This window comes from Megalobrama amblycephala, linkage group LG14 (assembly GCF_018812025.1).
Source record: "Megalobrama amblycephala isolate DHTTF-2021 linkage group LG14, ASM1881202v1, whole genome shotgun sequence".
In the NCBI taxonomy this organism is placed as follows: Eukaryota; Metazoa; Chordata; class Actinopteri; order Cypriniformes; family Xenocyprididae; genus Megalobrama; species Megalobrama amblycephala.
Window position 1 is genome coordinate 31,927,010 of NC_063057.1, and position 27,421 is coordinate 31,954,430.

At 44.4% G+C, this 27,421-nt stretch overlaps 2 protein-coding genes across 2 annotated transcripts; one reads left to right on the forward strand and one right to left on the reverse strand.

Moving 5' to 3' along the window:
- Positions 1–11,097: 11,097 nt before the first annotated feature.
- LOC125246205 (tripartite motif-containing protein 16-like) lies at positions 11,098–20,724 on the reverse strand. Its single transcript, XM_048157132.1, has 6 exons — positions 19,629–20,724; positions 14,213–14,308; positions 13,893–14,126; positions 13,117–13,276; positions 12,916–12,963; positions 11,098–12,048 (listed from the first exon to the last, which is right to left on the reverse strand). The coding sequence occupies exons 1-6, from the start codon at positions 20,199–20,201 to the stop codon at positions 11,525–11,527; spliced, it is 1,635 nt and encodes a 544-aa protein (XP_048013089.1). The 5' UTR covers positions 20,202–20,724; the 3' UTR covers positions 11,098–11,524.
- Positions 20,725–25,072: 4,348 nt separating this feature from the next.
- On the forward strand, positions 25,073–27,161 carry LOC125245091. The gene has a single exon (XM_048155538.1). It carries the CDS (start codon positions 25,969–25,971, stop codon positions 26,740–26,742), a length of 774 nt encoding a protein of 257 aa, XP_048011495.1. The 5' UTR covers positions 25,073–25,968; the 3' UTR covers positions 26,743–27,161.
- Positions 27,162–27,421: the final 260 nt, after the last annotated feature.

Sequence of the window (27,421 nt, forward strand, 5' to 3'; positions counted from 1 at the left end):
AGGAAGGATCTTCTGACTCAGAGAGGGGGCACCCTGTGGCACCCGCGTCCCGACCTGTGGAACCTCCACGTATGGTCCCTGGATGGGATGCGGAGGTTCTAAGTGATCTTCCGCAGGCGGTTGTAGACACTATCACTTCCGCAAGAGCTCCTTCCACTAGGAGTCTCTATGCGTTGAAGTGGAACCTGTTCGTTGAGTGGTGCTCTTCTCGCCGAGAAGACCCCCGATCATGCTCGGTCAGATCCGTGCTTTCCTTCCTGAAGGAGGGTCTGGAGCGAAGGCTGTCTCCCTCCACCCTCAAAGTGTATGTTGCCGCCATTGCCGCACATCACGATGCAGTTGATGGGAAGTCCTTGGGGAAGCACGATCTGGTCGTCAGGTTCCTGAGGGGAGCGAGGAGACTAAATCCGCCTCGTCCCCCCTCCGTACCCTCTTGGGATCTCTCCTTAGTTCTTTCATCCCTTCGGCGTCATCCCTTCGAGCCCTTGCAATCAGTTGAGTTAAAAGTACTGTCCCTTAAGACCGTCCTCCTGGTTGCATTGGCCTCGCTCAAGAGGGTAGGGGACCTGCACGCATTTTCGGTCAACGAATCGTGCCTGGAATTCGGGCCTGGTGACTCTCACGTTATCTTGAGACCCCGGCCTGGATATGTGCCCAAGGTTCCTACCACTCCCTTCAGAGATCAGGTAGTGAACCTGCAAGCGCTGCCTTTGGAGGAGGCAGACCCAGCCCTGGCTTTGCTCTGTCCAGTCCGCGCTCTGCGCGTTTACGTGGATAGAACTCGAAGCTTCAGGACCTCAGATCAGCTCTTTGTCTGTTACGGAGGCCAGCAGAAGGGAAAGGCTGTCTCCAAGCAGAGGATGGCCCACTGGATTGTGGATGCCATCGCCCTGTCTTATGATTCCCAGGGCGTGCCTTGCCAGTTCGGGTTGAGAGCCCACTCCACCAGAGGAGTGGCCTCTTCCTGGGCGTTGGCTCAGGGCGCCTCGCTAACAGATATCTGTAGAGCTGCGGGCTGGGCGACACCAAACACGTTTGCTAGGTTCTATAGCTTACGTGTGGAACCGGTTTCTTCCCGTGTACTCGCTTCCACTAGCCGGTAGACGCGTTGAACCTGTTCTATGTGTCGGCTTGCAATGCCATTCCCACCCTCTGGGCTGGATATGTGCATCTTTGACTCCAGTCGTGTTCCCCGTTTGGTGAACCCTGTCGAGTTCCTCCGCCTCCCCTTTCAGCTCGGACATGCGGAGTGTCTGATGCCAGACCAACATCCATCTTCGATGTTGTCTGTTGGTTGGGTTCCATATGTTGTAATCCCTCCAAGTGAGTGATTCCATATGTTTATTGTCCACGGTTACTCCCTACGGTGAGCCCGTGTCTTTCCCTTAGCAGAGTTTCTGCTGTCACCTGTCAGATGAGTCCCCCCCTACTCAGGTGGAGCCATCCCAGGGACTTGTATGTGTTCTGCCCTTCGGGCCAGGCCATATGTTCCACGTAAATTCCTTCCCCACTGGGTGGGTAGTGGCTCCGCAGCGTCCCCTACGGGTTCGCTTCCCCAGTGTAGTCTAGTTTACTTAGTGGGTATTTCGGAACAGCAGTAGACTTCCCGGCGTAAGCTCGCCCCCTTCTTCGTCCCCCTGGTGCGACGGGCGGCTGGAGCTTGCGCTGGGCACTGGAAGGGGTTCGTAACTGTGGCGTTTTATTTGGGATCCCAATTCGTCGGTCACTACTGACGTACGTCGAACGTGACCGACTGAAAGGGAACGTCTCGGTTACGTATGTAACCCTCGTTCCCTGAAGGAGGGAACGGAGACGTACGTCCCGTCGCCACAGTTTCTGTACCCTCGCTGCAGTGCGGACACCAGTTGTCTCCTCAGCGAAAAACAGAGTGCGATTGCATCTCCTCCCCCTTTTATATGCCCCGGATGGGGAGGGGTGCGTTATGCAAATATCGCACGCCAATGTTCATTGGCTTGTTTTAGTCTTCTCGAAGCTGATAGGGGCTCTCTAGCGATATCCCAATTCCCAATTTTCAATTGTGCAGCGATTTGTACAGCCCCAAGCAGCACACGAAGCAGGCATTTTTCTCAATTCCAGTTATGAGCGTTATGGGAACGTTGCCCCGCACAACATGGCGGCGCCTTTGACGTACGGTCCAGCGGCCAATGGGGCGTCTAGTGTTTATTATAATGTCTATGGTTCATATGCTGTATTTTTCCAAGTAAATATTTAGATCTCCTAATGAAACAGTGTGAGATTCTGTGTAATAGGCAAAACTATAATGTTTGGGTGCAGAAACCATTTATACCAGATATTATAATAGTATTATTATGCAAATAGCTACAAATGTGGTTTACAAGTTTAAAAATACAAGTTTAAAAATACATGTAAAAAACCAGTTTGACTTAATAAAGCAGAGTTCATTTTATGTGTCATTTTGGTGATATGACCAAAATCTTGATTTAAGATATAAGACATTTTAATTCAAATAACAATAGCAATAATAATATATCACAATATATAAATATTGGTTATTTAAATTTTGTTATTAAAAAAAAACAAAAAAAAAACAAATGATACACAATAGGACAGAGGCTACAACAGATTAAAAAGAAAAATTAAATTAGGTTTTTCAGGTAGGTTTCTTTAATATGTAGTAAGAAACACTGACAGAGGTCATAATCGAGTGGGAAAACATTATTATAAAAACTACATTATATTGTATACAAATGAGTTAAGTTAAATCAAGTTTCCCTGTATGTTTACAGCATTAGTGAGAGAGATTTGTTTCTCAGAGTTTTTTAAAGTAAACTGGATTAGATTAGAATAATTGTGCTCATAATTTCACTGATCAAGAGTTTACAGTATGATCAGATTATCTATATTTTACATTTATTAATAAACTGACATTTATCAATTTTACAACATGACATTTTAGTGAAAAATAATTATGCCAGTAATAATAAAAATGATTTATGTGACACTACAATAAGAACTGATTTCCATCAGCACAAACAGAGTTTGATAAAAGCACAGATACTCACCGTCACTCATCATGACTCACAAACACACACTGATCTCACTGTCTATATGAGGATTCATTACACACATTTATTCTGACATGTTATTTCACTGACAGAAGTTCAGCTGTAGTATTAATGTAATGAAGAGAAAATGTGACCAGTCACGGAAAGTAGGGACACAAGTCGGTTCTGGGGCATTTTGAGTTATTCACAGATTCTGAAAGTGTAGTCTCCAAGCTTTCCAACGATGTGTAACACATGGAAATCTGATAATATTTGGAGAAGTTGTGGCCATTTGAAGGTAGGCACTCAAGAAAGCTCTATAGGGAGAAAAACGCCTCTAAAGTTGCAGTTCTCACCTGTTCTCACCTGCTGGGAGTGACAATAGGGCTCATTTACATCTCATTTAGATAAGCCATACCCCCTGTAAAGCTGCATGGACCTCATACAATTAATAATAAAGGATAATGTGCATTGTAAATGTCAGTAAATTATCTTTTTTGACTTTTATAAAAAAATGATTTAGAGGCTGAAATATGTGAGTTTTATCTTTTTATAAAACTTTTTGTGTCAAAACTCTATTTGAATTTGTGCATTGTAGATAACATGTTGCAAGACACTCCATTAAAATCTGCCCATCAGCCGGAGGGCGCTCTGTACAGCTTTTGTCCACAAATGCCTGCTAAAGAAGAATAAGCAATCCAGGAATTACCGAACTAACAGAGGCCAGAGATCGCTAACTATGGCTATTCAAAACACTTTTCAAGACAATAAATACACGATTGAGACTATGAATGCATGTATTGACTGAATTTGCGTCTGAATAGCGCTGACTCCGTGGGCGTGGCCGCATTAGCGGATAATGAGCTGAATCACGGGCGTCTGACATGGCTCTCTTTTCATGCAGATTACATAAACACAGAAGGTTTGCTTTCGATTTGACTTACACGATTTAAAACTTGACATTTCAACGTTTTTTCAGACATAAGTATAATTTTTTTGTCATTAGTATTCACTAAGTTACAGTTCATTTTCTGAGAACTATCAGATTGGACTTCGTTCAGAGGGAGACGAGAGATCACGCATCATGTTAGTTTTCTTTATTTTTCAAAAAGCACAACATTTTGTTTTTACTCTGAGTGTACACAAATAAAAGAAGACATTCTATAGTTTCAATTGATATATTACTTATGTCTCTATGACAAAAAATGACGGAGTATTTTAAGTCTGTTTTGCTGCAATGTGAAAAAAAATCCTGCAAAATGCGCAGGCGCGTTACCCGACTCCAGAGAGATAATGTCTTATTATGCCACTTTCATCGTCTTCAGAATCAGTGAGCGCTTGTTCATAAGCATACGGCTTGTCGAAGAAGTACTTCAAAACATTTTCGGTGTAACGGCCACGGTTCTTCATTGAATTTTGATATCAGCTAGAGCCGGCCAGAGCGCTGCATAATAAGTAGCCACGCTTCCCAGTATGGAAATACACACAGACAATGACACGCCCCTACTGCGTGCTAGAATCTCCGAAAAACAAGCCGATTTCAACCTCAAAATGTAAGCTTTTAAATATACCAATACTGCTATCTCAAACACGGAAAGGCTTCTTCATGATCTCAACTAACAGATTCTGCAAAAAAACGAAAATCACCAATTTTGAAAAAAAATGCTTCTTTCTCATTTTGCTTGAGAGTTGTGCTGCCGACTTGTGTCCCTGGTTTCCATGACGGGTCACAAATAAGAGACTCTATAACATCTCACTGGCTACGTTTACATGCACCCAAATAATCCATTTGTAATCGGATTGACGGCTCAATTGGATTGAACATTTTTCATGTAAACACCTTAATCGATCCGATTGAGCTCGATCCCAATGAAATTTCGATCGGATTGGAAGGGGTGGTTTATAACTTTTCTAATCGTAATCCTAACTTTTAAAACTACTTCAAACTTTCTGGACCGGCTTTTTCAAGCCAACTTAAAGTTTGTCTCGACAAACTTTTTTATCTAGTTACTTTTCTAATCCGATCCAACAGCAAAAAATGACCATGTAAACACTTGAGTCCGACTCCTTTCTCAATCGTATTCAGAAGTCTCTGGGGCACATGCGCAATGCAACATTGACACGCATTATGCAGTGCGCAAGTGTAACCCCTAACCCAGGTCCTACTCGCCCCGCTCTGCGCGGGCCTCGAACCTGGGTCTCCAGCTTGGGAGTCGGATGCTCTAACAAGGAAGCTAAAGGCTGCAACCTCTAGCGTCAGTCGCTAGAGCATCTTTTGAGATCAGAGGAGTGAGGTTTACTCGCACAGCCACTACTAGCTGGCCTCGGTTACACAAGTTTACGTTCATATCTTTAGTTGTAAAGATATATGCCAACAGGCAGTGGCGTAGCTGTATCCCTTCATCATAATATTGGAAATATTTCCGTTTTAAAGCAAGAAGTGGAGCCAAAGGATATCACACAAGAAGCAACATGCAAACTTTGCTCAAGAGTTCCCATTCAGTCAGTCACGTTCGACGTTACGTCGATACTGACGTAATGGGGTCTCGCCTGGGAGCCCAATCACCTCCAAGGGTACAAAACAAGCCAATGGAAATTGGCCTGTGAGATTTACATGCTGGGCCCCTCCCCCGGCATCCGGGTATAAATAGGGCCGGCATACTCACCTTCATTCATACTTTTGCATCGGAGCCGATCGGATCAGATCTTCCTTTCACTTCAAGAGTGCAATTTCTAAAAAAGAGCAAAACAGCAATTATCATTGCTATAGGACCAGATCCTAAAAACAGCCATTTTAATTGTTTTCTTCTGTTTTGTTCCGGTGGCTGCTCGAGTCTCTCCAGCTGGTTGGGAAGGCACGCTCAGCGGTGAGTGTGACGGCGCGCTGTGCACAGAACGGTGCTGCACTCATCCCTGTGTGCTTCGGCTGGTGAGGTATACTGAAAGAGCAAGCACGGGCGATCAATGTCTTTTTCAAGATGTCTTTTCATCCGTGTGTTTCTGGATGCAGTCGTTTCCTGACCTCCTCTGACGGCCACGACCACTGTCTCACATGTCTGGGTAGACCGCACACTGCTCGTGGATGGTACATGCCCTCACTGCGAGGGCATGTCCATGTTGGTGTTGAGATCGCGACTCTCCTTCTTTAACACAGAAGTGAGGGCCCCCTCTGTCACTACCCCAGCGCTAGTGGCTGTAGTGGCCGCCGGTCCGGTTAGTGCTTTGGGAGATCTGAGGATCAAAGTGGGAGCCACTTCGTCGGGTCTGCTCCCACAAACCTCCCACTCCTCCACAACACCATGTGCCGTCGAGCTGCTGCCTGCTGTCGCAAGGCCCTCCACGGTGGTGCCCCGCATCACTTTCGGTGCTCCGGAGGAGGATCAGATGTCAATCGCTGCATCGGGGAGAGGGCTGAATGGTTCAGAGAGCGACGACGACTCCGAGCTTCTGCCCTCTGTGACGGTTGCTCAATCGGAGGCAGACTCTGAGCTGACGGCCATGCTTGCCCGGGCCGCCGCGGGCATCGGCCTCGTGTGGAACCCTCCACCGTGTCCCGAGCGCTCGCGGTTGGATGACTGGTTTCAAGGTTCGGGGCGTGGCTCCCGTCCCGCCACAGTGCCTTTCTTCCCAGAGGTGCATGAGGAGCTCCAGAAAAAGTGGATGGCACCTCACACTGCCAGACCGCGGTCTTCTGCCTCCTCCACTCTCACTACCCTCGATGGAGGGGCCGCCAAGGGGTACGTGGACATTCCGCAGGTGGAACGTGCGATTGCGGTGCACTTGTGCCCGCAGTCCGCGGCCACCTGGTGGAATCGTCCACGTCTCCCATCCAAGGCGGGTAAGATCAGCTGCTCTCGCTGCCAATGCTTACTCCGACGCTGGACGGGCGGCTTCTGCCCTGCACGCCATGACCATCTTGCAGGTCCATCAGGCGAAAGCTCTCAAGGAGCTGCACGAGGGTAGTTCTGAGCCAGAGCTTTTGCAAGAGCTGTGCACGGCGACCGATCTCGCCCTCCGGGTGACGAAAATCACGGTGCATGCCCTGGGTCAGACGATGTCCACCCTGGTGGTCCAGGAACGGCATCTTTGGTTGGACCTGGCTGAGATGAAGGACGCCGACAAAGTTCGCTTTCTCGACGCCCCCATCTCCCAGGCCAGCCTCTTCGGCGACACTGTTGAGGACTTCGCACAGCAGTTCTCGGCAGTGCAAAAGCAGATGGAGGCCATAAAGCACATCCTGCCCCGGCGTGATGATACCACCAATCCGCCATGGGCCACACCTCCGTCTGCTCCTCGACGAGGGCGTCCTCCTGCGACGGAAGGCCACGCCCCCCGCCCAGTCTGCTAAGTCTCCTTCCAAAAAGAAGGCCAAGAAGCGGCCCCGAGACGGGAGACCCGGAGGTTTTGGAAGCTGCTCTGCAGGAGACGGTGACCGCACCGCTCCTTCCCCCGGGAGAAAATCCTGTGTTTCGTTTTCTTTCTGTACCCACATTATCAATAAAAGAGCAATTTCCAAAACCTCTGGGTCATATAAGAAGGTCTGTGTTGAGGGTGAGCAAAGCTCCGCTCCCTCACTCTCAGCCACTCCTTCCTTCGCCACGGGCAGGGTCTTGCCCACTCAGAGCCACATGAGTGGACCCCACTCACGGCCTCGTCTTTAGGACGCACTGTCTCCTGAGTTGGGCCACAGTGCTCCATGCTGCCCCCCCGTGGGTACTTCTGCTGCTCGGATGGTTCCACTCGTATGGTGCTTGGGGGCGTGGCTACACTTTCCCAACCCCTCCTGTTGGCTCATTCAGACAGTCAGACTCGGCTACGTGATTCAGTTCGCCAGGCGTTCCCCCAGGTTCAGCGGTGTTCTGTTCACTTCGGTGACAGGTCCCAACGCCCCTGTCCTGCGGGTGGAGATTGCGGTTCTTTTGGCGAAGGACGCAATAGAGCCTGTCCCTCCAGACGAGATGAAGTCTGGGTTTTACAGCCCGTACTTCATAGTACCCAAGAAAGGCGGGGGGTTACGGCCAATCTTGGATTTGCGCGTCTTGAATCGGGCCCTTCACAAGCTCCCGTTCAAGATGCTCATGCTGAAACGCATCCTCACGTGCGTTCGCACCCAGGATTGGTTTGCAGCAATCGACCTGAAGGACTTTCATGTCTCAATCCTTCCTCGACACAGACCGTTCCTACGGTTTGCGTTCGAGGGGCGGGCATATCAGTACAAGGTCCTCCCCTGATATGGAGCCGATTCGGGGAGGCACAGGTGGACCTGTTCGCCTCTCAGGAATCTGCCCATTGCAAGTTGTTTTATTCCCTGACAGAGGGGACCCTCGGCACGGATGCACTGGCACACAGCTGGCCCCGGGGCCTATGCAAGTATGCGTTTCCCCCAGTGAGCCTTCTTGCACAGACACTGTGCAAGGTCAGGGAGGACGAGGAGCAGGTCTTGCTAGTTGCGCCGTACTGGCGGACCTCCTTTCTCAGGGGAAGGGCACCATATGGCACCCACGCCCCGATCTGTGGAACCTCCACGTGTGGTTCGTGGATGGGACGCAGCAGACTTAAGTGGCCTACCGTCCGCGGTAGTTGACACCATCACTTCAGCCAGAGCCCCCTCTACGAGGCGCGCTTATGCCATGAAGTGGAGTCTGTTCATTGAGTGGTGTTCTTCCCACCGGGAAGAGCCCCGGAAATGCCTGGTCAGTGCTGTGCTTTCCTTCCTTTAAGAGGGTTTGGAACTGAGGCTGTCCCCTTCCACCCTGAAGGTCTATGTGGCCGCCATCGCAGCGCATCACAATGGCAAGTCACTAGGGAAGCACGACCTGATCATCAGGTTCCTCAGAGGCGCCAGGAGGTTAAATCCCCCGAGGCCTCGCCTCATTCCCTCCTGGGACCTCTCTGTCATCCTCTCGGGCCTACGGAGAGCTCCCTTCAAGCCCCTTGAGTCAGCTGAGCTGAAACATCTGTCTCTCAAGACAGTGCTCTTGACTGCGCTCGCCTCCTTCAAGAGGGTTGGGGACCTGCAAGCATTTTCGGTCAGCGATTTGTGCCTGGAATTCGGGCCGGACTACTCTCACGTTATCCTGAGACCCTGGCCTGGATATGTGGCCAAAGTTCCCACCACTCCCTTCCGGGACCAGGTGGTGAACTTGCAAGCACTGCCCCCGGAGGAGGCAGACCCAGCCCTCGCGTTGCTGTGTCCCGTTCGTGCCCTGCGCATTTACGTGGACCTCACGCAGAGCTTCAGAAGCTCTGAGCAGCTCTTTGTCTGTTTTGGAGGTCAGCAGAAGGGAAAGGCTGTCTCCAAATAGAGGTTGGCCCACTGGATAGTGGATGGCATCGCCTTGACGTACCAGTCGCAAGGCGAGCCGTGCCCCCTCGGGTTGCAAGCTCACTCCACTCAGGGTGTTGCTTCTTCCTGGGCGTTGGCGCACGGCGCCTCTGTTGCAGACATTTGCAGAGCTGCAGGCTGGGTGACACCGAATACATTCGCGAGATATTACAATATCCGAGTGGAACCGGTGTCCACACGTGTGCTATCTTCTTGTAGCCATGGGTGTTCGCTTGCTGTGCCACTTCCCTCGGGAGAGGGAATGCGAGCACTTTTCCCGCTCCTCAGTTCAGTTCCACGTAACGGTGAACCCTGTGGAGTTCCTCCTGCATCTTGCGGTGGCCAGACGTGGTGGAGGCGTCCGGCGCTAGGTCCAGTACTCGTGTGTATGCCTGGTTGGTCTGCCCTTGTACTGTGCTAGATGCCCATATGCTGTGATTCCCCGCGGGTAATCCCATATGTGTTTTTCCACGGTACGGTTTCCCTGATGGTAAACCCGTGTCTTTCCCTGGGCAGCTTCGTTTTGCCCTGTCTCTGATTGCTAGTATGTTCCTCCCGGAAAGTAGGACCTACATCAGAGATCTTCTGCGTTACTTCTGCATATGCGTTACTGTCCTCAGGCCAGTCCATATGTGTTTTCCACACATTACCTCCCCTCGGGCAGGGTGTGGTCTCCGTAGCTTTCCCCTCCTCGGGGAATGCTTTCCTGGCGTTTTGGTCATGGCTGAAAAACGTGGGAATTGAGTTCCGAAGCACTCTTCCCCATGGGTAAGGAACAGCAGCTTCGACCTCTCCATTGTAACGCTCTGTCCTCTCCATCCCACTGGTATGGAAGACATTCCTGGGCTTACTCTGGGCGCTGGAGGGTTGCGAGTATGGGCCGCATTTGCATTGGGCACGCTACGGCCTGCCAGCATCTGCCTCCCTAACACTCGTAACGTGGTTCAGTTGCTATGGTGCTTTCCACGGGACCCCGTTACGTCAGTATCGATGTAACGTTGAATGTGACTGACTGAATGGGAATGTCTAGGTTACTATTGTAACCCCCATTCCCAAAAGCAGAGAACGGAGACGTTACGTTCCCTTGCCATAGCTCTGAGTCACCGCTGAGTGGCCAGATACCTATCTCGGCTCCTCAGCAAAAATATGAATGAAGGTGAGTATGCCGGCCCTATTTATACCCGGATGCCGGGGGAGGGGCCCGGCATGTAAATCTCACAGGCCAAATCCCATTGGCTTGTTTTGTACCCTTGGAGGTGATTGGGCTCCCAGGTGAGATCCCATTACGTCAGTATCGACGTAACGTCTCTGTTCCCTCCTTCTGGGAACGGGGGTTACAATAGTAACCTAGACGTTATGCCAGTGAAAAAGTCTCAACCTCGGTCAGTATTCACTACAGAAATTGAAAGTAAGTGACGGAGCTGTCTGACGCTGCATTAACGGAGCATATTCTCTCAGAGACGAATTTATTCCATTATTTCTCTTGTGGCCGTACATATAGGCTAGAGAAACAAATGAGAATTTCATGTTAAACAGGTTGTTTTCTTAAAGTCGGTGCTCAAAGTAAAGTTGCACTTAAATTCATTGATGACTGCAGTGTTCGGAAATATTATAGCCTACACTCTTAATAATTTTAATTATAGGCCTATAATTCATTGTGTAATAGAACTAAAATGTTAAAAACATTTTCAAAGATTGCTAATAGCCTAATCTTTTATTATCCTCACAGCACATATAATATTAATTTGATAATAAAAGAAGCAAACCTAATAGTAATAATAATAGACTAGAAGAATGTAACAGGCCTACATTAATTGGAAATACCAAATCCTCTTAATATTGCCAAGATTTGATGCTTTTGACAATATCTCTGGTTATCATCGATACATGATCATCGTCTGTTGACACAACCCGGGTTACCACAAGTGTGACTGATATGACGTCACACACGCAGAGCGAGTGTGCAAAAATTTTAATCAGAATGTATATAAAACACATTTAAATGGATATTTGAATCAGATTACAATGTTTAGAGTACATATAAACATATCTGCAATCAGATTCAATTAATTCGGATTGACGAAAATCGGTGCATGTAAACGTAGCCAGTGTTACTGATTTATCATGAGCTCAAAGCATTATGGGTAGAATCTCTACAATCTGTTCTGATTCATCAACACAATTTCACTGATGATTTATAATAAATACTAAACCCAGGATAGAGCGGTTGAGTGAATGTGGTCTGGACTGTGTGGATGAGGATCATTGTGTCTCCAGAGACGCTGTAGAAGGAGAGAGTTCCTGCACTGTGATCCACATACACTCCTATTCTACTGCTGATGATGGACTTTACTGGGAGATTAGTCCCTCTGTTATTGTGTCTGAATGAGTATCTGGAGTGAGAGCAGAACAAACTCCAGGACTGATCATTAGATCCAAACCAACACTCTTTTCCCTCTCCTTTCCTGCTGATGCTCTTATATGACACTGATATACGCACACCAACACTCCACTCAATCTCCCAGTAACAGCGTCCACACACACTCTCTCTACACAACACCTGCTCCCAATTATCAAATCTGTCTGGATGATCAGGATACGGCTGCTCTGTTTGAGTGCCAGTAATCACTCTGTTCCTCTCAGACAGACGTAGGTGTTTATTCACTGTGTTCAGATCCAGAGTGAGCTGATGGGAATCTGATGGAGATAAAAAAAACATCAGAATCAGGAATTATGAATTCATCTAAACTTTTACAGTTTTTTTTCTTCAAAACTTTACACACAAATCCCAAATCTAAGAATTGCGCACACAAAATGCAAAATGCCTCACATCTCCTGCTAAATGAAGCACTGCATTCAAAATACCACAAACACATCTCAAAAGCAAACATTTGACTTACGTTGCAAACACCTTTGCCATAATATTCTATTTTTAGATACATCATATACACACAGTTATTCAAAACCTAAAGCTCTTTTTTCATGAGCTCTTACGTACATTTCTGTACAAGATTGAAATTGGCAGAGAGATGTTGAAAAATTCACGGTAAACACTAAAGCAATATTGAAACCAAACTATTTTTTACTGTAAGCATTTGTGGTTGTGAATACAGTATTACACAGTACTAAAGAAAAGAAATATGTCAACCATGTGTATTTTGGACAGTAACAATGGTTGTGTTTGAAAAAGGAAATCAAGATACTTCCTGTTAGATTTTTGTGTGTTACATAGAGAATCATGTGTGTTTAGCAAGTCAAAGGCCGAGAATCAGTGTGTGGTTTTGCAGATTTGGTGTGTGGTTCTGGTGTTTGAGTGTTTCAGAAATTGTGTGACAAATAAGGATTTTGTGTGTAACCAGTTGAAAAAAAAAAAACTGTAATGTATCTGAACTCTTCATGTTCAATATATCAGCAGTGTCTCAGTACAGTTTACCAGATATCCTGTGCAAATCATCATTTACATGATCAAGTATAAAACTCTTCTGTCATGTTTTCTTTCTCCTTCTACAGGAAGAACATGAACACACTCAGTGAGTTTTTCTACTTGTTTTCTTAGTGACTTACATTGTAGGAAGTCGTTCCTGGTCCTGGGAACAATGTTGGTGAAAGTGACTGTGGAAATCAACAGACATGAAGAGTGTGATTATCATGTCAAGAGAAAATGATCCCTGCATCCGTTCCTAAGACATTTCTAATATGATCTTCTACATGATATGAGATGATGGAGGATAATTTCTGAGAGCAGATGAATCTCCAGGACTTTACCTCTGTCAGAGATCTTCTTGAGCTCCTCTTTGCAGAAATCCTCCAGTTTGTCTCTCAGCTGAAGGACAGATTCTCTCACAAAATCAAAAGAGGAGAGAGAACTGAAGGGATCGTCATTTACATCTGTAGATTCAGGAGGAGCTGAGAGAGACTGGAAACTCTACAGAAAACAGAAATCAAAGCTCATCACCTCCACACTTCAGACAATAACCTGCTCTACTGTCAGATTTGAGTGGATCTTGTTGATCTTTAGTAACTCTCCTCAATCCAGCACTTTCACAGCATAAGCTTCATTCTTCTCATATTCATTATATCATGTTAGAGCTACAAGTTCTAGCATTTGACACTTACACTATATGTAACCTTCTAGTAAAACACTTGATGATCAGACGTCTGCCAATAACATAAATGTAACATCAAGAGCATCAATGGAGTCACATGACAGGGTTGAGTAGATTTGATCAGGAAAATCAGTTCAAAGGCAATGAGTAGATTGACCATTATTTATAACTTTTGAGCAGTTAGTGGCTCTGATATTCACAAGGACTCTTAGGACATGATCCCAAAGTCAGGTTTTGTGTTTTAAATAAACTGAAGCATTGATAATATACAGCCTCACTTCCTGTTACTGGCAAATAATCTGACTAATGATGATATAATAACCGAACACACAGATTAACACTTCAGTCAGTGGCTCATTCTGCTCTCATGAAATGTTTCTCTGCGAGTCTCTTGCTCAAGTCCACTATGATCCTGTTCTTCTAGATCTCTGTTACCTGCAGGAAATGGATGTGATCCTGTGTGTGTGAAAGCTGCTCCAGCTCAGAGTCTCTCCTCCTCAGATCATTGATCTCCTGCTCCAGTCGTTCCAGTCGTCCTTCAGCTCGACTCACTGCAGTCTTTTCCTGATCTCTGATCCACTGTGTGGCCTCAGAGCGGCTTCTCTCGATGGGGGGGATGAGCTCAATGACAATCCTCTCACTGTCCTCCACTGCTGTCTGTGCAGAGCTCTGTTAGGACACACATCACAATCACACAGTGGTTTCAGTGAGTCCTGACTAAGAGTTCCCAAACTTCTCTTGTTCTCCAGACTCACCTTATGAGACTTCACAGCCTCTCTCAGCTGCTGGAGATCTTTCTCTCTCTGCTGGATCCTCTGCTGGAACGACCTCTGCGTCTCCTTCAGCTGGTGCTAAAGGACACACCAATGACAGGAGAAACATCACATAAATCATCAAGTAAACAGATATGAATCCAGTATCAGTGAAGTGGTTTTGCATGGTAAAGTTATAGATTCATTCATTATTTAAATCAATCCCTAGTTTTATATGGATAGTTCACCCAAAAATTGTTTACTCATTTACATACAGCGACATACATAAGAGAACAGTAGAAGCAATCAAATCAACACGAGTGCAAGTGCCATGTCAAGTCCCAGTTTATCCAGCAAAGTGCTCGTAGTAAGGATTTTTTTTAATAGATTGAAAGAGAGAATAGAAGTAGAAAAAGTGTTAATATTACTGTGTCAAGTGTTGACAAAAAAAAATATGTCTTTAGTTTTTAAAAAAATGGCTAAAGACTCAGCTGCCCAGATAGAGCTAGGCAGGTCATTCCACCAGCAGGGAACAGACCAAGAAGAGATCAGTGAGAGTGATTTTGTGCCCCTTTGGGATGGCACCACAAGTGGCTGTTCACTTGCAGAACGCAAACTTCTGGAGGGCACATAAGTCTAAAGTAGTGAATTTAGGAATAGTGGTGCAGAGCCAGTGATTGTTCTGTTGGCATACATTAGAGCCTTGAAAAGGCCAGCCAAGAGAGCATTACAATAGTCCAGTCTGGATAGAACAAGAGCTTGGACAAGAATTTGTGTGGAATGCTCCGATAGAAAGGGTCAAGTCTTCCTAATGTTGTATAAGGCAAATCTGCAGGACGGGGTCGTTGTAGCGAAATGATATGTGAAGCTTAAATGATCATCCATCACCACTCTAAGGTTCCTGGCTATTCTGGAAGCAGTAATGGTTGACGACCCAAGTTGAATGGAAAGGTTATGATGAAGTGTTGGGTTGGCACCGACCACAAGCAGTTCTGTTTTTGCAAGCTTGAGTTGAAGGTAATGGTCCTTCATCCAGGCAGAAATGGCTGTCAGGCAGGCTGTGATGCGAGCAGCAACAGTCGGATCATCTGGTTGGAATGAGAGGTAGAGCTGTATGTCATTACCATAACAGTGATAGGAAAAACCATGTTCCTGAATAACAGATCCTAGTGATGACATGTAGATGGAGAAGAGATGTGGTCCAAGCACGGAGCCCTGAGGTACCTCAGTAGCAAGATGATGCGACTTAGATACCTCACCTCTCCAAGATGCCCTGAAGAACCAACTTGAGAGGTAAGACTTGAACCACTGGAGTGCGGTTCCTGAGATGCCCTTTGTCGTGAGTGTTGACAGGAGGATCTGGTGGTTAACTGTGTCAAAAGCAGACAACAGATCCAGCAAGATGAGTATTGATGATTTTGAAGTTGCACGTGCCAGTCTCAGGGCTTCAGTGACTGAGAGCAGGGCAGTCTGTTGAGTGGCCACTCTTGAAGCCAGACTTGTTGTTGTCAAGGAGGTTGTTCTGTGTGAGAGAAGTAGATAGTTGGTTGAACACAACTCTCTCAAGTGTTTTTGGAATGAATGGAAAAAGGGAAACCGGTCTGTAGTTTTCTGAAAGTGCTGGATTTAGAGTGGGTTTCTTAGGTAGTGGAGTAATCCTAGCCTGCTTAAATGCTGTAGGAAATGTACCAGTGTGAAGAGAAGTATTGATAATGTGAGCGAGTGCAGGTAGAATTGAGAAGGAGATGGCCTGAAGAAGATGAGTGGGGATAGGGTCAAGCGGACAGGTAGTAGGGTGATTGGAAAGGATGAGTTTGGAAACATCTGCCTCCGAGAGTAAAGAGACATCTTCTTGTTTTTGCGATCGCGCTCAGGGACAGTGGGGTTCTTCTGCATGAAAGTTTATCTTCTGCATGCGTTTGAAAGTTATATCAGTTTAAACTTCTAATATATAATTTTCTGAGCGAACACATCTAAAGCAAACGCACAGAAAGCTGGCTGTCAGACATCTCATGAGTATCAAACTAACTTCTCTTTCATGTTTTATTGTGCTTAAACTGTCAAATACACACAAGGTTGTCAAAAACACAAAGTTCACATAAACAGTCGGTTATGTCTGTGAACATAAACAGTAGGGACAAAAAGTCACCATGGTTTTTTTCTTACCAGTGTGAAAGAGACTCAAAATACTGTCAATGTTGCACATACAGTTAAGAGTTATACATAATTTTAATCTGTGGAATATCTTCTTTTATTTGTGTACACTCAGAGTAAAAACTAAATGTTGTGCTTTTTGTAAAATAAATAAAACTAACATGATGCGTGATCTGTCATCTCTCTCTGAATATTCTCAAATATTCTCTGTTTATATAATCTGTATGAAAAGAGAGCCATGTCAGAAGTCTGTGATTCAGTTCATTATCCACTAATGCGGCAACGCCCATGGAGCCAGCGCTATTCAGATGCAAATTCTGAGTCAATAGGTCAATACATGTATACATTGTCTCAATCGTGTATTTATTGTCTTGAAAAGTGTTTTGAATAGCCATAGTTAGCGATCTCTGGCCTCTGTTAGTTCCTGGAGAGTCACATGGTTGTTCTTCTTTAGGAGGCATTGGTGGACTAAAGGTGCACAGAGCGCCTTCCGGCTCCAAGTATGAATTGAAAACACAGTATCCAGCACTCATAGTTATGACAATAAATATTGAATAAATATTACTCCTCTGTATAGAAAATTGACAAACATATGAGAATCCATCAATATTTCTCCAAATGTGCATGCTTTTAAGCTAAAAGCCTATATGAAATGCCATAGAGGTAACATAATTGTTCAGACACTTTGCATAACAGAAATACATTATATTTTAAAGAATATAATAGAATATCATTATTTTAAATTGTAATAATATTTCACAGTATTGCTGTTTTTTCTGTATGTTTGATATACACCATGATGAGCTTTTTTCACAGCCTACCTGACTGGAAGGCCTCATTATTTATGCAGGTCATTACAGCTCATTATGCGATTCTTTTGTCTTCTCAGGTGTAAATGACCCATTATTCATGATGATTCAAGCCTCCACGCATACTGTGTTTCTTGACCAAAGATTAAAAGATAGAAAATTTAAATCTCTCTATTGTTTTGTATGAACAAGCGGGCAGAATAATTAATGCATCATTTTGAAGCAAAAACTCTAGTCTACAACCTCCAATACCCAGAAGTCTTGTGAACACATATATAACATTATTTTTTTTTTGACCTTATTTCAGTGACTTAAGTTTTTTGTTTTTTCAATAACCACGCATGAACATTATTCCTTCAAAAACACAAACATGTACATACATGTTTCTCACATATTATGGTAGCATAGTTTGTGCTGAATACAGTGTAATGACACTTTTTCCATTAAAGGTGCCATCAAACGTTTTTTTACAAGATGTAATATAAGTCTAAGGTGTCCCCTGAATGTGTCTGTGAAGTTTCAGCTCAAAATACCCCATAGATTTTTTTTAATTAATTTTTTTAACTGCCTATTTTGGGGCATCATTAAATATGAGCCAATTTATGCTGCGCGGCCCCTTTAATTCTCGTGCTCCCCGCCCCCTAAGCTCACGCTTGCCTTAACTCTCTGAGGTCTGAAAACGCGCCGGCGCGTTTTGCAGGTTTTTTTTTCACATTGCAGCAAAACAGACTTAAAATACTCCGTCATTTCTTGTCATAGAGACATAAGTAATATATCAATTGAAACTATAGAATATCTTCTTTTATTTGTGTACACTCAGAGTAAAAACACAATGTTGTGCTTTTTGTAAAATAAAGAAAACTAACATGATGCGTGATCTCTCCTCTCCCTCTGAACGAAGTCCAATATGATAGTTCTCAGAAAATGAACTGTAACTTATGAATACTAATGACAAAAAAATGACACGTCTAAAGAAATGTTGAAATGTCAGGTTTTAAATCGTGCAAGTCAAATAGAAAACAAACATTCTGTGTTTATGTAATCTGTATGAAAAGAGAGCCATGTCAGAAGTCTGTGATTCAGCTCATTATCCGCTAATGCGGCCACGCCCACGGAGCGAGCGCTATTCAGAGGCAAATTCAGAGGCAATACATGCATTTATCGTCTCAATCGTGTATTTATTGTCTTGAAAAGTGTTTATTTGGATGTTAAAGCAATGGTTAGCGATCTCTAGAAGACATGCAGTTAGTTCCTAGTTCCTTTTCTTCTTTATATTATAAATTTGTGGACTAAAGGTGTAAAGAGCACCCTCCGGCTGCAAGTATGAATTAAAAACACAGTATCCAGCACTCATAGTGATGACAATAAATATTATTTCTCAGTATAGAAAATTGACATAAATATATAAGAATCCATCAATATTTCTCCAAATGTGCATGCTTTTAAGCTAAAAGCCTATATGAAATGCCATAGAGGTAACATAATTGTTCAGACACTTTGCACCACAGAAATACATTATATTTTAAAGAATATAATAGAATACCATTATTTTAAATTGTAATAATATTTCACAGTATTGCTGTTTATGATGAGCTGAGACATTATTACAGAGGGTTTTTTTCACAGCCTACCTGACTGAAATGCCTCATTAATATGCAAGTCATTTCAGATCATTACTATGTGATTCCTTTGTCTTCTCAGGTGTAAATGGCCCATTATTCATGCAGATTCACACCCCCACGCATACTGTGTTTCTTGACAAAAAGTGTCTTACAAAAACCACGCAATATCGCGTTCGTATCGCAGATGAATCGCCTTCGATAATGAACGCGATATTGCGTGGCTTTTCAGTGACCTACGGCTCTGTCTATTAAATACCGCTGCATTTGAAAGCAGGTGATGTCGATTTAGCGGTAATCAGGGAATCGGCTTTACTGACGAAATGCGCGTGACAATCTCATGCGATATATCGCCCAGCCCTAATTGGGGCCGTACACCCTGACTGTTACGTAACAGTCGGTGTTATGTTGAGATTCGCCTGTTTTTCGGAGGTCTTTTAAACAAATGAGATTTATATAAGAAGGAGGAAACAATGGTGTTTGAGACTCACTGTATGTCATTTCCATGTACTGAACTCTTGTTATTTAACTATGCCAAGATAAATGCAATTTTTAATTCTAGGGCACCTTTAATATGTTTATGAACAACTGAAAAAAGCACAAACGTCAGGGCATGTCAAAACTTCTCCAGGGCCCCAAAAATCCTCAGACCCCAGAGGGTTAAAGAAACCGAAACTAAAACAGTTCAGACAGTGGGTGAAAACGGGCACTGCAACAATATAAATTATAAGAAAATGAGTTTTTTGAACATTAAATGATGTAAATATATTCTAGTAGACCCCATAACAAAATTATGAACCTGTAAATGAGCATAACGGGACCTCTTTAAGTTCATACCTGTTTCTCTGTCCTCTGTGCTGCAGCTGATACAGTGTCGTGGTTTTTATGTTCATCCATCGTACACAACACACATATACACTTCTGATCAGTGCGGCAGAAAACCTCAAGGATCTTGTTGTGTTTCTGGCAGATCATCTCCTGCAGTCGTCCAGTGGCATCAGTCAGATTGTGTCTCTTTCCTTTTAACAAACTCTCATGTTGTTCAAGGTGATTCTGACAGTAAGAGTCCAGACACACCAGACAGGACTTGACGGCTTTGTGTTTTCTTCCAGTACAGACGTCACACTGCACATCTCCAGCTCCAGCAAAACAGTCAGCAGTAATTTCAGTATTCTTCAGTTTCTCCACCACTTCAGCCAGCATGGTGTTTTTAGCTAAAGCAGGTCTTGGACTGAAGGTCTGTCTGCACTGAGGACAGCTGTAGACTCTCTTCTGATCCTCCTGATCCCAGCAGTCTGTAATACAGCTTTTACAGTAACTGTGTCCACAGGAAGTGGTCACTGGATCCTTCAGTATATCCTGACACACTGGACACAGGAATTCATCCTGAGAAAATCTGGCTTCTGCCATTTTACTGCATAAATACAGAGACACAAACACACAACAGCTCAACTACACTTCAGTTTATCTGTCTCTGAACTGAAGAGTTTCCTGTTTCCTGCTTCTGTGTTTGAGTGACGTGTACAAACCATGTGTGTCTGTAAAGCAGTGTGATGGTAATAACGGTTCTGTACAAGAAATTATGACTCGGGCACAATCACACTTCAGTACAATGGTATTTATTGGTGTTTATATACACACAGCGCTTGGCTGAAAATATGTCCTTCCACACACAAAGAAAACAATTTTTTAACAACTCTCAGCAATACCACATTTGTACTCACACCTGCTCAACCCACCCTGAATGATGTTGCACTTTCAGCTTATAAAGTGGATGGCCATAAATCACAAATTTTAGATCAATTAAAATATTATACATTTATAAGAAGATGTATTTTTGTTTTGTTTTTTGAAGAAATGTAAATTGCATAGGTTGTATATGTAATGAGAGTAAATTTACTTAGATTAATGACTGAAAATTAAGTTTGTTCCATGAAAACTTTAGACAGATCCTGCTAAAGTTGTGTATTTAAGAAATGTCTATCAATAACAATGTAATTTCTTACCCAGTAACAGTTACAATATCACATTTTAAATGAGATTCGAATCCGAAGGGATCAGACATGTTCAGTCCGGTTGCGGCGCCAAGCTGAGAGGATTTGCTAGGGCTTTAGCCCCACCAAAAATTTGTGCTTTGCATTGGCGCAGCCCCCCTAAGGATTGTTTAGTGATTTTTCAGTTTTTTACTCTGTGTCACTTTAATTAAATATAAAAATGTCATTAAAAACCTAACAAAAAAATAAGGGTTAATGTTTTAAATGCACCTATACACAATGGTTTTAATGGGGGACGATTCTATTGCGCGCTCAGGTATGGTGTACGGTACAGCGTTAGGAATAGCGATCATATTAAGCTCCTCATCAACAGTGATCATATTGGAAAGCTATGAAATATGAAGTAAAAGAATGTGGACTTTAGACACATTTCTGAATAGTTCAATAGTAGATAATGGATAAAGATATTGCCCTCTTGTAATCTGCTATTGGCGAGTAGCTACCCTGATCTTTTTGAAGACTCACTCATATTATAAACTTCAAATAATATAGATTTTAATATCAATTCTTGCACTTTGTTCACCCTAGCTAGCCTAGTGGTGATGAAAAAAATAAAGAGAAAAAAGTTGTTTTTTATATAAACTAGATTAATGCATTAAACAGGCATCTTTGCATCTCTCTGCTTTTTCAGTTTCTCGTGCTGTGTTTTAAAACAGTGTAAAAAGTTTTTCCATCTTTTCCAATTGTTGGCGTTTTAAAAGCACAGGCATGTTCCTTTGTTTAGAACGAGACCCCAGGGCAGTCGAAGGCGGGAGAAGCCAGGGAGGAGATGACTCGATGGCGGATGACACTCTGGGGATGACTGACGAAGATGCAGCCAAAGAAGGAGACCCAGATGGAGCCAATGAGCCCACGCCCATCTGATTTTCCTGGAGACCAAAGAGGAGCCATGGCAACGAGCGTCGGAGGTGGATGCGGACGTCCAGGGGGCAGAGGCTTAGCTGGTGGGACTGAGGATGGAGGCGGAGCTGGAAGGAAGGCGGAGGCAGACGGAGCCGAAGGTGCAGGTAGGTCGACGGCTGACTAAGGCAGAGCAGGAGAAACGAGAGAGCCCGGAGAAGCTGTATGGCCGATGGTGTCTGGTGGAGCTGTAGAGTCGATGGGCCAAGGTGAAGCAGAGGGCACAGAGGCTGGAGGCAGAGACAGGGGATCATCTGTGCTGGTGACCTGAAGAAACTTGGCATCTCTACCTGGCATGTGAAAGATGTAAAGTGGCTGAAGGTCAGTAGCGATGGTGGGGCTGAGGAACTGGCTGAATGAGGAGGCGGGAGACGGAGGCTGGGTGGTCATACAGGGAATTCAGGAATAATTACTAGGGACTACAGTCAACTCAACCACAGTGGTGGTGTTGTGGGCGGGGCTTTCCTCCCAGCCCTCGAGCTCTACGAGCACTCCCTCAGCGATGACTGGTGTTGCCAGCTCGTGCACCTAGTCAGATCCTTGATGTGAAGCGTGCCCCGGGACGATGGTAACCTCCAACCTTATCCTTGGTCCTGGCTCATCCATAGTGGTAGGATGGCCTCCTCAATCTGCGGTGGGCTCATGTAACACCTCTGTCGTGTTGTTCGCTGGTGGTGGCTGACTGGTCTCTGGCGGTGGTGTGGGACTGGTGGCGAAGTCATCCTCTGCGGGGCCGATGGTAAATGGTGAGTCATTGTTCACCAGCACCCATTCCACGAATGTGGCAAAATCCTCTTGTAGACCATCCGCTGGAAGGCATGCCTTGGACTGCTCGCTCAGGCCTGTGATGTAGAATATACAGAGCGAGTGGTCTGGGTAGTGCGTTTGGCACGCTAACTGGAGGAAATCCCGGGTATGGTTTTCCAGCAAATGGTCTTCCTGCTCCAGGCACAACAGGGCAACATAAGGAATGTCCATGGTGTCCAAGGGCATGTTGCAATCTGCAGTCTCAGTGTCTCTTCAGTTCTTTGGTCCCAAAGAAAGTCAGAAGTTCCAGGTCTCAGAAGATAATCTTTATGACCAAGCAACAAAGTGAGATGCCAGCTTCACATCTGAGCTGCAAAACTTTGTTTCATATACCTTTTTCTTTTTGCTATAGGTCCAATGGGAATTCTCTCAGTTATCTTTCTTTTTTAGCTGCACCTTGGCGTTCTGCCACCACTAATTTTTACTTCTCATACATTTTTTAAAATCTTTATGTAAGGATATTTTTGGTACTTTCCATTGTTTATTCTTGTTCCCATACGTTAAACACACATCTTTTGGGTACTTTCCTAGCAGCAGACCTGGTATTTCCCAATGTATTTTAAAGGGGTGGTTCAGTAGTTTTTTCTAGGCTTGATTGTGTTTTTGGGACACAGTTTAACATGTCTTAATGCTTTGTTTTTTTGAAAACGCTGTATTTTTCATATATTTTACCTTTATTCTACACCTCTGTTTCCACTGTCATATGAACAGCTTGTTTGACTTCCTGCTTCTAAGAAACCACTCCCTCCGAAATACGCAGTGTGCTTAGATTGGTTAGCAGGTTGGTAGCTGGCCCAGTGTATCGTGATTTCGCTGAAGCTTCCGGAAACGCCACACCCCTGTGTAAATAAATGTAAATGATGTAAATGTTGCATCCACATTTACCCTTAGACTTATGTGGGACGTAACAATGCAACCAAAAATAGCAACAGAACTATAAGCTTAAAAGACATGTACAAACAATAAAACGTACTTACAGTTTGAAGCCAATAAATAGCAGCTTCTGCTTTTAAAGTGGGAACTGCTTCTTTTAGCAATAGCCTTTGTGCAAATCCAGCATTGAACTCGTGTAGATTCTGAAAGCTGTCTTCAGCGCCGCATCCAGTGTAGAAAATATTAGATTATAATGGGTTCTATTATCTTTTGACGCGTCGTGCCGCTCACGTCCGGTGTACATAACTCTTCCGCTTCCATTATGCTGTGCCACATGGCCTCGCCCACTTTGGGTTTATGATGTCACCAACCCGGGAAAAGCTTGTTGTAGTCCAAACCGGTCGTTTTTGTAGGCATTAAACTGCCATAACTTTACAAGACAATATCTCCGTTTGCATTGAAATTTCACCGCTGTAACTTTGCAGATACTGTTTATGCTAAAGCAGCAACATTACACATTAACTAAATTTAAAAAAGTGAAATCGCATTGAACCACCCCTTTAATTCTACTATCAATTCTTCAGCAATCAATAAATGTCTCCAGGATCATCCCCACCCTGACAGCAACATAATATCGGCCCAGATCCAGCCCACATCTGGTCTGTGTGTAATCCACATGTATCAGACATGGGCCGGATCTGGGTCACATTATGATGCTGTCTGGGCAGGTTTCCTAGTTCTTTTTGTAAACTATCTGTCAGTTCGGCAAACAGTTTAATTACTCTCACTAAGCCTTGAAGCAAGAGACCGGTGATCGATGTCAGCCTGTTTTGCCACAGCACATCCTTCCCAAACATTTTTAGCACTGATTCTATCATGCACAACTGACTGTTCCATCTGGTTGTGCACACAGTTGTGGGACGAACACCTAATTTGTTGATTTCCTCTGTGGTCAGTGTGCTGTTTCTTACTGTTTTGACTACTTTTCCGACCTTGTTGATTACTGAATTGACTGCACAATGCTTCGCAATTGCATCTTTTATAGACAGTTGGAGTAAGTGGATCAGACATCTCAGGTGAAGACTGTGACCCCTTCAGCTTGTCCAAATATCAACAGCCAATGAGAGTCCATTGATGTGCTGTAGGAGAGTGTGCAGCGTATCCTCGAACTCGAATAAGGCATGTGGCATGAGTGTGTCACGGACCATGCTGTAGCAAGTTGGGATGTAGTGCAATGTTCGCAAAATAACGCATCCCCTCACTTTCTCCTTTGGTGAGTGGCTCATAGTCCATGTAGACCATTTTAAAGAAGGCCTGGTCCAGTTCACACTTCCTCTATATTCCTCTGATATATTTATTTTTGTTTTTTGTTGAAATAAGCTTTTGAATCTACTCTTCTCAGCCTCTTTACATGTTTGCTTCTTCCTCTGCAAGTAAATATTACACTAAAATTAATTTTGAGTAGTAATCAGTAATACAAAATTACAAATTAACAAATTCATTGAGTTGGTGGCTTAGGTCGTTACAGTTAAGACATTACAGTTAACATTACAGTTAAGGTGGCAATTAAATTAGAATGCTGCATTTAATATTTGGAGATAGATACAAAGAGTTACTTACCTTTACATTTTTGTTCCATGTGTGCCTTGACACATGTCTTTTCAGATTCCACAACGATCCTTTTGTTGTCGTGATCACCTCCCCGCACTCACTTTCTCGTGCCCCATCTTTATCTTTTAAGATACATTTGTATTTTTGTTCACTTTGTTCAATGTAATATTTAAGATTATCCATTTTTCTTTCAATGGAGCTTAACTATTCTTAATGCTGCGTTCACACCGAACGCGTCTGGGGCGTCAAATTCGCGCCAGACGCGTCTAGTTGGACGCTTGAACATTTTGAAGTCAGACGCTTCAGACGCGCGTAAAATTCACTCAATTCGCGCGTCTAAACAAAGTGTGTTCAGACGCAAATTCGCGTCATGGGAGGAGCTTCTGCCTGGCGCGGTACTGTACCTTGCTTGATAATGGCGGATATGGATGTTGCTGAGAGAGTAGGTTGTATTTATTCACTTCGTAAAGCCCATCAGCGGCATTGGCGGGCTCGCCATGTCTGGGTTCATGAGATTGTCCAGAGACGCTCCCAGTTTGGTGAGTTTCACCATTTACTCCAAGGAGCTGCGTCTGGATGACGGCCACTTTCAGTGGTACTTCCGTCTGTCTCGGTCCCAGTTTGATGACCTGTTGGCCCGCATTGGTGCGCGGATTTTGTACCAGGACACCAACTTCAGGCGCTCAATTCCAGCTGCAGAGCGCCTGGAGCAAACAAATCTCAGCATATGGTAAAGTAAAACATTAAGCATTAGTCCTTTATAATTATTAATTAGTACTATATAAGTACAAGTACATTTATAGTATTTATAACTGTTTTTTCAGGTTTCTCGCCACTGGGGACTCATTCAGGACCAGGTTGGTGTCTCCACAGTCTGCAGCATCATCCCCGACGTGGTCACTGCCATCTGGGACTGCCTGGTGGGGGAGTTTATGGCTGTGCCCTCCACAGATGACTGGAGGTCCATTGCGGAGGACTTCCATCAGCGGTGGAACTTCCCGCTCTGCGGTGGAGCACTGGACGGCAAACACGTTGTTCTAAAGGCACCCCCCAACTCAGGATCCCAGTTCCACAACTATAAGGGAACCTTTTCTATAGTTCTCCTTGCGGTTGTGGATGCACACAGTCGCTTCCGGGTGATTGATGTCGGGGGATACGGCAGGACGAGCGATGGTGGGATACTGGCCAACTCCGCCTTTGGTCAGGCGCTTCGTAGTGGCACACTCCATCTGCCACCTGACCATCCAATACCCGGAGTGGACCATAGAGGACCCCAGCCCCATGTCTTTGTAGCAGATGCGGCCTTCCCGCTGCGAAGAAACCTGATGCGTCCATTCCCTGGGCGTGTCCTTCCCAGAGAGAAGCGCATCCTCAACTACCGCCTCTCCCGAGCCCGGCTGGTGGTGGAGGATGCCTTTGGGATGCTGTCTGCGCAGTGGAGGCTGTACCGCCGCCTGATTGAGGTCCACCCTGAAGTTGCGGAGAAATGTGTGAAGGCGACATGTGTTCTCCACAATTTTATGAGGTCCTCAGCAGCGAGACAGGCACCTGCAGTGAGGGAGGTTGTGGCCACCGGAGAGGAGCCGCTGCCAGGTCTGGGACGGGTTGCAGCCAATAACTCCTCCAGAGAGGCACTCCGAGTGAGAGACACCTTTATGGCCCACTTTTCTGCGGAAGGAGCAGTCTCATGGCAGCCCACTGAATAATTTTTTCTGTCATGTCCTCCCAAGGACTGACCCACAACGGCTCTTTTAAGAGCCACCCACAAAACTACAAAGAGCTTGACTATATATAGTTATATCTCTTTTATAAACATACCTTGTATTATAATGTGTTATTCTCTTGTGTTTTCCCTGTTTGCAGGTAATGGCTGCACCTCAACTCACTTGCACTTATCAGGAGGTTCTAAAGTGACTCTGATGTTGCCTCGGTTCCAGGCTTCGTCAGCTCCATCACAACATGCACATTTTTTTATTTCCTGAGTCATAACTGTCACATAACACTAACGTTTGCTGAGTTTGTTTTCCACAACAGTTGATAAGGTGAAGTGATTAAAACATGATAAATAGTAAAACTTTAAATAATTTTTTGCACAGGTCTGTTTAAAAAGAAACAATTATTTGTTGTCTTGCTATACTGTGTGTTTTTGCAATATGACATAGTACAAATAAACAAATGTTTGCCATAAGTAATCTAATCTTACTGAAAAAATAAAATTATTATTTTTTTTAAATCAGACTGGAATTTCCTGTGACATATATAATGGTTTACTCTGTTGTGTACCACACCAAACTTTTGGTCACTACAAATATAGAATTAATAAAAACATAAAAATGATTGACATTAATAATAACTTTAATAATATAAAAATAACATTTGAACTAT